Source organism: Dictyostelium discoideum (genome assembly GCF_000004695.1).
Source record: "Dictyostelium discoideum AX4 chromosome 2 chromosome, whole genome shotgun sequence".
In the NCBI taxonomy this organism is placed as follows: domain Eukaryota; phylum Evosea; class Eumycetozoa; order Dictyosteliales; family Dictyosteliaceae; genus Dictyostelium; species Dictyostelium discoideum.
In genome coordinates, this window is record NC_007088.5 from 875,653 (window position 1) to 890,326 (window position 14,674).

Below are 14,674 nucleotides of genomic sequence, written 5' to 3' on the forward strand. Positions count from 1 at the left end.
TTGGAAATTTAAAAAAAAAAAAAAAAAAAAAGACTCGACTTTTTGTAATCCAATAAATTCAGTTTGCCAAAAATTATTATCCAAATAAAAAAAATTAGAATTAGATATATTTCATTTATTTTTTGAGTTGTTTTAATTTTTTACCTTTTTTGTTAATACTTTTATTTTATTTTTTGATTTCTAAAAAAAAAAAAAAAAAAAAAAAAAAACAAAAATAGGTAAAAAGTTAAAATGAGTCAAAAAGAAAAAAAAAAAAATGCTGAATGGTCTGGGACAAAAAAACAATTTTTGAAATAAAAAAAATAAAAAAAAATAAAAAAAAATAAAGTTTATTTTCAAAAAACGCGTCATTCATTTTTTTTTTTTTTTTTTTTTTTTTTTTTTTTTTTTTTTAATGATATTGCATTTCTATTATTTTTTTGTATAAAAATAGAAATCAAAAAAAAAAAAAAAACATTTCAAATCATCAAATAAAGAAAAAAAAAAAAAAAAAACAATAATAATAAATATAAATATAAATAATTATTAGGTGTAGAACTTTTAATAATAAAAACATAAAAACCACACCCCTTTTTTTCGTTTTTATTTTTTATTTTTTATTTTTTATTTAATTTTTATATATCTTGTGTTTTTAGATACACACATTATTTATTATATCTTTAAAAATATTTATTTAAAAAAAAAAAACCAAACAAAATGATAGAAATTGTGGGAAAGGTTTTATATAATTTTATATTTCAATTTCTTGTACTTTTAAAATTGATTATCTATTATTATCAATTATTAAGTTTTAAAACAAGATATATAATATCACAAATTTTCATGTATTTATATATAAAAACACCAAATGATTATATAGATTATATCAATACAACAATAGATGATAGAATTTCATCACCACCACTCAATTGTAATAACAACAATGATAATAATAATAATAATAATAATAATAAACAGCAACAACAACAACAACAACAATCAACTAATACAAAGAATAAACAAGATAACTCGACAACAACAACAGCAACAAAAATATCAACACCAAAACATTTAGCATTAATTTTAAATCATAGAGATCAAATTAAATCTTTAACAAATACAACAGAAACTATAAATTTTTATAATAAAATATCAGATATCTTAATATGGTCAGTCATAGTTGGTATTAAAAGAATAACGATTTTCGATAATCATGGTTCACTTAAAAAAAATATTTCTGTATTTCAAAATTTATTAGATAATAAAATAAAACCATTTAATAATATAAATACATCAAATAATAAAAATAATACAAATAATAATAATAATAATAATAATAATAATAATAATAATAATAATAATAAACAAACAATATATAAATTTAATTGGTTAAATAATTTAAAAAATATTACACCAATTGGTGGTGATATGACAGATATAAATTCTAGAATATTAAATGTTTCAATTGTAACAGTTGAAGATGGTAAACAAGAATTAATTAATATTACAAAGAAATATATAAAAGATTCAAAATTAAATCAAGATTTAATTTTAAATGAATCATATGTAAATTCAAATTTACCAAGTATGTTTTATAAATAAATATATATGTCATTTTTTTTTTTTGATTTAATCTTTATATTAATAACAATATTTAATAAAATTTAGGTTTCATTGGTGGTAACGATTTTGAACCAGAAGTAGCATTGGATTTTAGTGATAAACATTTATTTTCTGGTTTTTTACCATGGCACATAAAACTAACTGAATTCATGTATGTATTTTTATTTATTTATTTATTTATTTATTTATTTATTTATTATTATTCTAACAATATTATATTTATAATTTATATATTCAGAAAAATGGATCACTTTAATCAATTTTATTTGGAAAGATTCCATCATTTTTTAAAAAAGTATAATTCTGTTCAAAAAAGATGTGGAAAATAAAAAAAATTAAAAAAAATAAATAAAAATAAAATATTGATAACATTCAAGTGTTGGATAATAATAATTCAATTGATTTAAAATCAACTTTTTTTTTATAAATAAATAAAAGAAAACTAAATTAAACAGGAAAAAAAAAAAAAAATTCTAGAAAATTCATTTAAAAATTTGGAAAAGAAGTTACAATCAAATAGTTTTTCTATTTTTTTTTTTTTTTTTTTTGGTTTTAAACAATTTTTAAATTACAACACTTATGAATTTATTTATTAGTAATTTGGAATATAAAGTTTTTTTTTTGGTAAACCAAATACCACAATATAGACCATTGTACAAAATTTTTATTCTTCTTCTGGGACATCTCTCCTGTAAATTTTTAAAAATCATAAAAAAAAAAAGAATATTAGTAATGAATCATTTTTAATGATTAATGTTATATAATAATAGATGTATATTTACATTGGTGGAATTGCTGGTGGTGGTGGAAGACCATTCCAGGTAATATTGTTGTTACCAAAGTTAATGGATGTTGAATTGGATGAGACTGATTTGGATGAGACTGACTTGCTTCCTCCTAATGATAATTTGGTTAAGGCATCTATAAATATATACATATATTTATAATTATTAGTTACAATGTAAAATGTAAATTGTATTTTTATTTTTTGGACGGTAGTTACCAAATAACATTTTTTTATAATTAAGATTTTTGTTAAAAAAAAAAAGTAGTAGTATTACAAAGATATAAAGAATTTTTGTAGATATGAGAACAATTTGTTTGGAAAATGTTTAAAAAAAAAAAAACATTTGTTTAAAATGTTTAATTTTAAAAATTTATTTATTTAAGTTAATTTATTTTATTTTTTATTATTTTTTTTTTTATTACAAATGATTTCTGAAATTTTAATGGTTTCGCAAACATTAAATCAACAGCATAATAATAATAAAAATCAAATCTTAATCTCTTTCAGGCGATCATCAAAAATTTTATTTTTACATTTTTTAATTTTTTTTTTTATTTTTTTTTAAAAAAAAAAGATTAATGAGAGTGGAACAATAAAAGGGACTGGATGGTGTGGGTTTTGTAAAAATCCAGTTAATGACGAAAACTGTGTTGGATATTAAAAAAAAAAAATTAAAAAAAAAAAAAAATAAAAAATAATCAAAAAATAAAAATTATTATGGTTTTGTTATTGTTATTTTCATTACTAATAATTCAACCACCCAGAGAGATTTTGTTTTATTTTTAAATTTTTTTTTGTTTTGTTATTTTTATTTTTATTTTTATTTTTATTTTTTTATTTTTTTTTTGTGTCTGGTGATTTTAAATTATTTCATTATTAATCTTTTTTTTTTTTTTTTTTCAATGCAAATTTTTTTTTTTAAAAATAGTCGCAATTTTTTCACAAAATTTTATTTTATAATAATAATAAAGCAAAGATCCAATTTTTTTATTTTTTTTCTTTTCATTTTTTTATTTTAATTTTTTATTTTATCTTTTTAAATTTAAAATAAATTCAAAATTTAATTTTAAATTGAATGGAGAAAATTTATTAGATATTAATACCTTTTAATATATTGCTACTTTTATTTTCTTTTTATTTTATCCTTTGTTTGTAAGTAATTTCTTCTTTTTTTTTATTTTATTTTTTATTTTTTTTTTTCCACAGTCCAAATCCAATTATTTTTTTTTTATTTTTTTTTTTTCAAATAAAAAATTTGTTTTTACAAAAGTTGGAAATCCAAAGATATTTTAAAATGAAAAGTTATCAACTTTTTTTTAAAATTTTATTTTTGCAAGTTTATCAACGAGACTACCAACATTCGAAATGGTGGTATCCATGCAATTACTCTTTTTTTTTTTTAATTATTATTTTATTTTATTTTATTCTATTCTATTTTATTTTATTTTATTTACTTGTTTATGCTGCGAAAGTAAGAAAAATATTTTTTTATTTCGTTGTTGATATTTGACCTATTTTTTTTTTTTTTTTTTTTTTTTTTATTTTTTTTAAATGTAAAATTCGATGAGTTTTCATTCCAATGTCATATTTTTAAATTTTATAAAATTATACAAATTGATTGAAAAAATTTTCGTTGGTGAAAAATAATTTTTTACTAATTTCTTTTTGGAAATTAAATAATTTTAATTTTAATTTTAATTTTAAATTTAACTTTAACTTTAATGGTTATATGTGTATATATGTAACATTTATAACATTAATAAATATAACTTTTTTTTTATATTTTTTTTATTTTTACTTATTCTCTTTTTTTCTGTTTTTTTTTTTTTTCTTTGGTCATAAAGTATAACCTTTATAATCTAAATGAAAAAGTTAGAGTGAAATCAGCGGGTTATTTAACTTTTTTTATTTTTTTTTTTTTTTTTTATTTTTTTTCTTTTTTTTTTTTTTAATTGAGAATTTTTTTTTTTTTTTTTTTTTTTATTTTTCATAAAAATTTTATAATAAAACCTCTCGTCCTTTATTTTTACTTTTTCATTCATTTTATTGTAACCAATCAAAAAAAAAAAAAAAAAAAAAAAGTAAAAAAATACAAATAAAAAAATAAAAACAACTTCTATTAAAGAGATAAATCTATTTATTCATTTCAATTAGATAACTCAAATAGAACTTTTTATTTTTTTTATTTTCACTGTACATTATTTAGAAACTCAAATAAGCAATCAAAAAAAAAACAAATCAAATCAAATCAAATCAAAATAAAATTTTTTTTTAAAAAAAAAAAAAAAATCAGTGTATTAATAAATTGAAAATAGATATATAAAGGTAATAATATAATAATTGTTAAAAGAAAGTTTTTTTTTTAAAAAAAATTTTTGCACAAAAAAATATTTGCACAAAAAAAAAAAAAAAAAACCACCAGATCGAAAATTTTTAGATAAGCACATTCAAATAATAGTAATTTTTAAATAAGTAACAACAGTAATAAGAATAAATAATATTTAGGAAAAAAAAAAAAAAAAAAAAAAATTTGTTTTTGGATTTGTATTTTTGCCAATGGGCAAAAATTTATTTAAAAAAGATATCTTTTTTTAAATTTTTTTATTTTTTTTTTTATTCCCTCAAAAAAAAAAACAAAAAAAAAAAAAAAAAAAAAAAAAAAAAAGAAAAGAAAAAACAAAAAAACCATCAAAATAATTCACTTTTAAATAATTTTGTTAATGACTATGATTTAGAATAATACATTGGATAAATCTTGCCATATCAATTCTATTTTTTAAAAAAAAAAAAAAAAAAAAAACACCACCCCACATCACACCACACAAATATCTATATTCGAATAAATTCTATAATTGGATTTTTTTTTTTTTTTTTTTTTTTTTAAGTTAAAGATTAAAAATACGAAAAGGGTACATTCTGCCTATCTATTTATCTATTGTTATTTCTTTTTTTTTTTCCTTATTGTCATTTTACACTTACATTCTTTTTAATTTGTATAAAAAAAAAAAAATAACCACACAACTCTATAATCATCATCATCATCATAATCATCATCATCATCACTATCACTATCACTAGTACACCTTTTTTATTATAATAAATAATAGCATATATATATATAAAAATATATAAATATTTAAATATAAAAATAAAATAAAATAAAAATATATATATTTTGTTATGATATTGAAACTAAAAATATATAATAAAATATAAATTTAATAAAATATACCACCTTCACCCTCTTCAACACCATCAATTTTTGGTTGAGTTCTATTGCTATTTTAATTGAGAAAAAAAAAAAAAAATAAAAAAAAAAAAAAATAAATAAAAATAATAAAATAAAAATAAAAATAAAAATATTAAAAAAAAACACACACAACACCAACAAAAAAAAAAAAAAAAACAACAACATCAACATCATTTGTTAAATAATTAATATATTAAGTTATTTATTTATTTATTTATTTATTTATTATATAATTTAACCTTTAAAAAAAAAAAAAAAAAAAAAAAATTACACACTTTACCACCATTCATTCACAACCCACACCATTACCACCATTTTAACAACATTACATTACTTTCAAACAATTACATATAGCCACCCAAAATTATTTTTTTTTTTTCCACGCTCACCCCTTTGTTTTTGTTTTTGTTTTTGTTTTTGTTTTTTTTTTTTTTTTTTTTTTTCTTTTTTTTTTTTTTTTTTTTTTTTTTTTTTGTTTTTTTTTTTTTTTTTATTTTTATTTTTTTAAATTACTTTTGATATCAAAAGTGTCAACACTCACAAAATATATCCTCCCAAATATATATAATTTTTATATATATCTCCCTTTTTTTTTTTTTTTTTCCTCTTATTAAAAACCTAAAAATTTTCCACAATCTCACAATTTCTCCACACAACAAATTATTATTATTATTGTTTTTATAAATCACATATTTTTATTTTTTATTTTTTTTTGTGTTGTGGGTTTTTTTTTTCAAATATAATCATATTATTATTTTTATTTTTATTTTTATTTTTATCATCATTATTTTTTTATTATTATTTAATTTTTTTTATTTTTTTTATTATTTTTTTTTAATTTTGGTTTTTCTTTTGGTTTTTTTTTTATTTTTTTTTTTTTTTCTTATATTAAAAAAAATAAAAAAAAAAACAACAAGACATCATCATCATCCATTTCAAAATAATCACAAACTTTATCACAAATTTTACTAACCATTAAAAATTAAATTTATTCAAATAATTATTTTTTAAAAAAAATTTAAAAAAAAAAAAAAAAATAATAAATTCTATTATTTTATAATAAATAATAAATTAAAATAAAAAAAATAAATTAAAAATAATCAAAAAAAAAAAAACAAAAAAAAAAACAAAAAAATCAAAATACAATCATGTCAATTTATCATGGTATTATAGGATCATCAGATCACATTCAAAATATTTTCCCACCACCATCACCTAGAAAAAATATTTCATTATCAACAAATAATATATCAAGTTTAACAACACCTAAAAATTTTACAGCTATAGTAGTGACAAAACCATTGTCTCAATCAACAACATCAACTCAGGAAATGATGAATACATCAGATGTAAGTAATAATTTATTTTTATTTTTATTTTTATAAAAAATTATTAATTAAATTTTTTTTTTTTTTTTTTTTTTTTAATTTTTGATAGATTTTATTTGACATTCAACAACCATTATCACCACAACATCATTCAAGACAAATACAACAACAACAACATGAAAAAATTACACCAGAAGAAGAAGAAAGAAGATCAGATGAATTACAAAAGATATTATTAGATACTATACCAATATTAATTAAAGGTGTTGAAACATTAGGAATTGAAGTTGAACAAATTTGTAATGGTGATAGTGCAAATGAAAAGAGATCAAATTGTCAAGTATTGGTTGATATTCAAAAAACATTGAGAGAGTATCCACGTGGTATGGGATATCGTTCAAAGACCATTCCATCCAATATAGTGGGTAAACCAAAACTGATTGCATTTCGTCATAGTATGGACCAATTAGTTTGGGAGAACATTTCAAAATTATCAATTCTAAAGGATTTCGTAGAGTTTACATTAGACTTTCAAAAACTTTGTGTCATTGGTATTAGTATTCGTGATGCTATCAATTCATTTGTAAATAATAAATGTGAATACTTGATTAAAGGTTTTGAATTTAACAATACAAATTCAATTTTATCTGGTATAAATATTCATCATCATCTTAATCACCAACCTGGTGCATCAACACCAAGACCATCGCATTCATCCTCATCATCGTTATCACATTCATTATCATCATCACCAATGTCACAATCATTACCATCATCATTAACATCTGGTGGTGTATCATTATTAAATACAAGTGATGATGCTATCGTACCATCACTATCATCAGGTAATGATGATAGTAGTGGTAGTAGTTTGTCATCATCAGATGCAAATGTAATTTCAATTAATATTAGTACAGTAATTCAAAATGGTGTTAGAGATGAAATTAATAATACATCAATCTCTGCTTTAAAGAAATCACAAAAACAACAACCTGTAGTATTATCTCGTGCTCCAAAACAAGTTATGGAAAGTACTAGAATATTGGTTGATACCGTTGTCAATAGAAAATGTATGTATAGAGAAGAGAAAGCATCAATCTATAGAGAGATGATGAATGATCGTTTAACACTTTTAAAAGAAGATCCAAAGAAATTTAAACAACAACTTTTACAACAACGTCGTCAAAAATTAACAAATTCTGATCAACCTCATGAAACTGATTATAATGAGGATTTTAATTTAAACAATAATAGTACTAATAATAATAATAATATAAAAAAAGAATCAAATGGTTCATCTGTAAATAGTCAAACAACAACAACCACAACTACAACAAATAATAATAATAATAATATTTCACCACAACATTCTGGAACAAGTGGTTCACCAAGCGATAAAGAAAATTCACCAATATTTAGTCCAGGATATTTATCAACATCACCACCAAAATCACCACCAAAATCACCAGAATTTCTTGGTGTACCAATTGGTAAGAAAGCTCATTTATTAGGTCATGCACGTTCATTTAGTGCAGATACTCATGCAACTAAGGAGGCAGCAGCTAATCAACATCATCATTCTCATAATAATATTGGTTCAGTTTTATCACCTCCATTATCTTCTCAAAATGAAAGAATCTTAAGAAATTATAAACTTTTATCATCATCACCATCATCATCTAGCTCAGCAGTAGTTACCAATCCTGTATCATTAACAACCCAATTACAACAACAACAACAACAACAACAACAACAACAAACGACATCACAACCAACTCAACCACCACCATCAGAATATCAATTATTAGATTTAGAATGGGAGGAACCAATCGATAGTGATTTTATATTACCATGTAAAGGTTATAAAATCGATAGTGGTAATAGTAAATGTCAACAAGTTAATTATGATGAGTTAATAGTGTTATATACGGATGAGGATGAGTATCATTATTGTGATGATTTTTGTAGTTTAGAACATTTCAATTTCCTTGGAGTTAATAAAAATCAACCAGATAATCCAATGTGTATATCGGTTGTAGTTCAACATGATACCAATGAACTATTGTATATCATTAGAACCGGTGAAAAGGATGAAAAGTATAGATTATCATTACCCTATGGTAAGAAGGAAATCTCCTCAAAGGATATGTTAAAGATGATCAAGAAATCACGTTTCAATCAAATGTCAAACTTTAAATTAAAAGAGGTAAAGTCTGATCAAAATCAACAATTCATCAAACAATTGATTCAATTTGAAGCTAAAAATATTCATAAAACCTTTAAATTTGGTGTTTTATATTGTTCAGAGAATCAAGGTACCGATGAAAATGAACTCTATAGCAATAGTAGCACCAGTGATGAGTTTCAAGAGTTTTTAAGGATTTTGGGTGATCGTGTACAATTACAAGGTTGGACAAAGTATAGAGGTGGCTTAGATATTAAAGATAATACAACTGGAACTCATAGTATCTATAAGAAATGGAGAGATTTCGAAATTATGTATCATGTTGCCCCTATGATTCCTTGTCGTGCCGCAGATGAACAATCGGTTGAAAGAAAAAGACATTTAGGTAATGATATCGTTTTAATCATCTATAAAGAAGGTAATACAAAATTATTCGATCCTTCAATCATTAAATCAAACTTTAATCATATCTTTGCTGTCGTTCAAAAAGTTGATCCAATTCCAAATGTTGATGGAGCTGCTGTTATAAATTTAGGAAATAGTTTCAATAATAATAATAGCAGCAATAATAATAATAATAATAATAATAATAATAATAATAATAATAACTCTGATTCAAACCTTCCAACTACAAATAATCTTCCAATAATTACAAATGTAAATTATAAAATTTCAATCGGTTGTAAAGAAGAAGTTCAAAATTTTGGTCCTGCTTTCCCAAAGAATCATATTTTCTCAACTTCAACTGGTGAAAATCTCACTGATTTCCTTTTAACTAGATTGATCAATGGTGAAAGAGCAACTCTAAAATCACCTGTATTTGCTCAAAAATTAAAAAGAACAAGAAAAGAATTTTTACATTCATTCATTACTGATTTTGGTAGTGAATAAATTATTTATTAAAACTTTTTTTTTGGTTTTTTTTTTTTTTTTTTCAATCAACCAATCAAAAAAAAAAAAAAACAAATCCAAACAAAAAAAAAAAAAAAAAACCAAATCTAAAAAAAAAAAAAAGGTTTAGAAAAAACATTAAAAAAAAATAAGTAGCGTAATTTGTAACAATATTTAGTAAAAATAAAATAAACAAAAATAAAATAAGATAATAAATGTATCAAAAAAAAAAATAAAAAATAAAAAAAAAATAAAATATGAATATATAAACATTACTACATATCCATTAAAAATCTCAAAAAATCCAATTTTAACAATTAGTCACCAGGTATTTAAGTTAGCTCATTGAAATTATTAGAAACAATTAAACTAACTTTAATGATCAAGAATAATTCTAATCCATTTATTCAATAAATCAACTCAATTTAGTAAACAGAAGAAAGTTTTTTATTGGTCTAAAAAAAGAAAAAAAAAATATGTAAAGGAAAAAAAATGATATTTTTTATATTAAAAATAAACATAATTTTTTTGGAATATATTGAAAATATTTAGTTTTTATTTTATTCACTATCAAAAGTGGTGAATTGTCTTTTTTTATTTTTATTATTTTTTAAAAAAAATGAGGTTATTTATTTTCAAATATTTAAAAAAATAAAATTAATTTTATTAACCTTTTTTTTTCTCTCTATTTTTTTTTTTTTTTTGCAAACTGATGATATTATTTCACAGTACTTACAATTGATATTTACAACTCATTATTCATTTAGCTAGATAGAATTTGTCTGGTTTCTATGATTTCTCCATCCAGGTCATTATTGATACCATCAATTATAAATTGGTAAAATTAGACTACATCATTGGTACCAAATGCCATTATTTCTTTTTTTTCAATCTGCTTTACTCTCAATTTTAACCAACAACAATTATATTTTCAATGGCTAAAAACATTAAACGATGTTATAATTGTTGTTGGTTTAAAAATTGATAGTAAAGCAGATTGCAACAAAGAAATAATGGCATTTGGTACCAATGATGAACAAAATTTTGATCGACAGCATTTATTGTCTCTTTGAATTTATTACTTTCAGATGGTTCATCGATTTTTGTGCTACTAAGATATCCATCAACTCTATATAAATATCTGTTTGTAATTCCATTGGTTTGAGTTGTTGTGGTTTTGGTTGTTTCTCAATTTTCGTCTCTGATAATTTATAAAGAGTTACCTTATTTTGATTTAAATCAAAAAAGCAATTAATAAAACTTTGAATTTTCAAATCCCAAAATAACAATAAAATAAATAGATTAAATAGATTAAATAAAAAAAAAAAAAAAATAAAAAAAAATAACAAAACCTTTGTTTAATAATCTTTGTTTAATTTATTTATTTTTAGTTTTAGTTTTATTTTTATTTTTAGTTGTGTTTTTTTTTTTTTTTAAATTTTAAAAAAATTCTAAAAATGTCCAAGATCTAGATAGAACAAAATCTTGTTTTTAAGTTCCAAGAAATAAAATAAAAATTTTGAGTTATAAAAATCTATAGATTTTATTAATAATCGCCATCATAACTTCTAAAGTCCTCAACTTTATATTTCTTTTGGTAATGTTGATAATTGCTATCTCTGTTATTGGTTTTATCATTTGGATTAGATTCTTTCAAAAATATGACACTATCATCATTTTCATTATCTCTTTCTCTTCTTCTTGTTGCAATTTTATTACTATTATTTTTATTACTATTAATGACACTATCATTATTTTCGTTATCCCTCTCTCTTCTTCTCGTTATAATTTTGTTACTATTATTAACCGCACCATCATTATTTTCGTTATCCCTTTCTCTTTTTCTTGTTATAATTTTATTATTATTATTATTATTATTATTATTATTATTATTATTATTATTATTATTATTATTTTTATTATTATTTTTATTTTTATTATTATTATTATTTTTAACTTTATCCAAATCGACCATTGAGTCTATATCATTATCTTTTTCTCTATCTCTTTCTCTTGTTTTGTGATTTTTATCTTTTTTATCCTTTTCTTTTTCCTTCTCTTGATTACCTTTTTTATTCTTTTTTTTTTTCTTTTTATCGTTTTTTTCTTCAGATGATTCTTTGTTACTGTTATTGCTATTGTTTTTGTTGTTATTACTACTATTATTATCATTATTATTATTATTATTATTATTATTATGAGATGTTTTTTGTTTTTTTGATTTTCTTGAATAACTATCTTTTACTCTATAATCATTTTGATCATCATCATTGTAATCATCTGAACCATCTTGGTATTTACCAAAGTCCTTATTATTTTTATGATTATAATTGCTGTAATCATTATATGAATTATTATTATTGTAGTTATTATTATTATTATTATATCTATTATTTTTATTATATTTTCCATCGAATCTATTATTTATATTTGTACTATTGTATCTATTACTATTATAATTGAATCTTTCATTTCTATCATATCTATGATAATCTTGATTATATTGACCATTATTATTACTATGGTCAATATCTTTTGGAAAACCATCTTTATCATATCTATCGTATCTATCATATCTATCATATCTATCATTTCTATCATATCTATCATTTCTATCATATCTATTATTATTATTATAATTATCTCTATAACCATCATTATCTCTATCTCTTTCTCTATCTCTATCTCTTCCTCTATCTCTACCTCTATTTGAACGATCAGAATTTTTAACCTCTTTCTCTTTAAATCTCATACGTTGATGCATTCTACTATGTTTTTCCCTTAGTGAATGATCATCATCATATTCTCCATCATATAAATTACCTAATTCATGCTCTGACGAATCAATTTCATTGAAATACTTTTGATATTTTGGTAAACATTGCTTTTTTTTTTTTTTTTTTTTAATTGTTAGTAATTTTAAGTTGAATTAATTTGAATATTTTAATTTTGGAGAGAAAAAAAAAAAAAGCATTAAAATACCTACTCTTGGATAGTGACCATGTAAACCACATCTAAAACAAACGTAAACTGAACATGAAGCTATTTGATGTCCAAACTCACCACATCTAAAGCAAGGTTTCTCTTCTATATCATGTGGACATTCAAAACTAAAATGATCATGATCACCACATCTTTCACATTTGATAGACTCTTCCATATAATATCTCTATAATTTTATTGTTATTATGTTTATTTTCCAAATATTAATATTATAATTATAATTAAATTTGTATATATATCTATAATTTCAAGTTATACTTTACACTTGTTGTAACTGATTGTCTTTTTCTCTTATTATTATTATTATTATCATTTCCGTATTTTACATTTATTTTTAAAGAATCTTCCTCTTTTTCAGTTGATTTTATAACAGAACTTGTTGATTGTCTTACACTATTAATGATTTCTTCTTTTATTGTCTCTTTTTCCTCAAATTCACCTAAAGCAGCACGTAACATAAATATATCATCATCTTCAATATTCTCTTTTTCATCATACCCAATGAATGATTTTAAAATATCCTCTGGCGTTTCAATAGGTTTTGCTTGTTCTAGTTCTTTATTTTCTTCTGCATTCTTATCTTTTTTATCTTTTTTATCTTTTTTATCTTTTTTTTCTTTTTTATCTTTTTCTTTTTTATCTTTTTTTTCTTTTTTATCTTTTTCTTTTTCTTTTTCTTTTTTATCTTTTTTATCTTTTTTATCTTTTTTATCTTTTTTATCTTTTTTATCTTTAATTGTGTTATCTCTATTATTATTATTATTATTATTATTATTAGAAGAAGAAGAAGAAGAAGAAGAAGAAGAAGATAATTTTAAATTTTCTTGTTTTTGTTCTTTTTTTAATTTATTATATTCTTTTTCAAATTCTTCACTTTGCTCTTCTAAATCTATATAAATTGGTGTAATAGCACTTTTTGAGCTTTTTTCCTCCTCCTCCCCATCATCTGATAATATTACAATTGGTATCGATGGATTTATTGGAGGTTCTTTCAATGTTAACTTTTTTCTCTTCAACTGAGGAAATCCATTCGTTTGTGTATCAATGGCTGTGGATTCCATATTTTTTTTTTTTTTTTTTTTTTTTTTTTTTTTATTTTTATAATATTTTATTAAGTATAAATTTATACATTTATTGATTTTTGATATAAGAGGAAAAAATGGTAATGATAATAATAAAGGAGAAAATAAAAATAAAAATAAAAATAAAAATAATATTAAAAAAAAAAATAAAAAAAAAATAAAATTAAAAAAATAAAAATAATTTTGATAAAAAAAACGAAAAAAAAACTTTGAAAATTTTTGAGAAAAAAAAAAAATAAAAATAAAAAATAAAGGGGGTGTCTGAACACAACTCTTTAAATTTAAAAAAAAAAATAATAAAATCTCTATATTTTATTTTTAATAATAATTTATTTTACTGCTGTGTTTATTTTTAATTTTAAAATATTTTGTTTTTATTTTTAATTATTATTTTTTTTTGTAAAAATGTATATTAAAAAAATGATTAAGAAAAAAAAAAAAAATCAAAAAATCATAAAATAATGGTTTATTTAATAAATATATATATATATATTTAATTATATTAAATATCGTAAAATGAGATGAATGAACTTCTTTTTTTTTTAT

At 20.2% G+C, this 14,674-nt stretch overlaps 5 protein-coding genes across 5 annotated transcripts; 2 read left to right on the top strand and 3 right to left on the bottom strand.

Annotated features, from left to right (window-relative positions):
- Window positions 1-696: 696 nt before the first annotated feature.
- DDB_G0271830 (hypothetical protein) lies at window positions 697-1,931 on the top strand (the record flags this gene model as incomplete). The annotated part of the gene is made up of 3 exons (XM_640429.1): window positions 697-1,564; window positions 1,648-1,753; window positions 1,841-1,931. 3 exons carry the CDS (start codon window positions 697-699, stop codon window positions 1,929-1,931), a joined length of 1,065 nt encoding a protein of 354 aa, XP_645521.1.
- A 335-nt stretch (window positions 1,932-2,266) lies between these two features.
- On the bottom strand, window positions 2,267-2,539 carry DDB_G0271770 (hypothetical protein; the record flags this gene model as incomplete). The annotated part of the gene is made up of 2 exons (XM_640430.2): window positions 2,267-2,291; window positions 2,385-2,539. 2 exons carry the CDS (start codon window positions 2,537-2,539, stop codon window positions 2,267-2,269), a joined length of 180 nt encoding a protein of 59 aa, XP_645522.2.
- A 2,613-nt stretch (window positions 2,540-5,152) lies between these two features.
- On the bottom strand, window positions 5,153-5,645 carry DDB_G0271772 (hypothetical protein; the record flags this gene model as incomplete). The annotated part of the gene is made up of 4 exons (XM_640431.1): window positions 5,153-5,158; window positions 5,191-5,218; window positions 5,409-5,581; window positions 5,622-5,645. 4 exons carry the CDS (start codon window positions 5,643-5,645, stop codon window positions 5,153-5,155), a joined length of 231 nt encoding a protein of 76 aa, XP_645523.1.
- Window positions 5,646-6,787: 1,142 nt separating this feature from the next.
- Window positions 6,788-10,043, top strand: rapgap1 (RapGAP/RanGAP domain-containing protein; the record flags this gene model as incomplete). Its single annotated transcript, XM_640432.1, has 2 exons — window positions 6,788-6,988; window positions 7,077-10,043. 2 exons carry the CDS (start codon window positions 6,788-6,790, stop codon window positions 10,041-10,043), a joined length of 3,168 nt encoding a protein of 1,055 aa, XP_645524.1.
- Window positions 10,044-11,589: 1,546 nt separating this feature from the next.
- Window positions 11,590-14,107, bottom strand: DDB_G0271832 (hypothetical protein; the record flags this gene model as incomplete). The annotated part of the gene is made up of 3 exons (XM_640433.1): window positions 11,590-12,927; window positions 13,030-13,212; window positions 13,310-14,107. The coding sequence occupies 3 exons, from the start codon at window positions 14,105-14,107 to the stop codon at window positions 11,590-11,592; spliced, it is 2,319 nt and encodes a 772-aa protein (XP_645525.1).
- Between the last annotated feature and the right edge of the window lie 567 nt (window positions 14,108-14,674).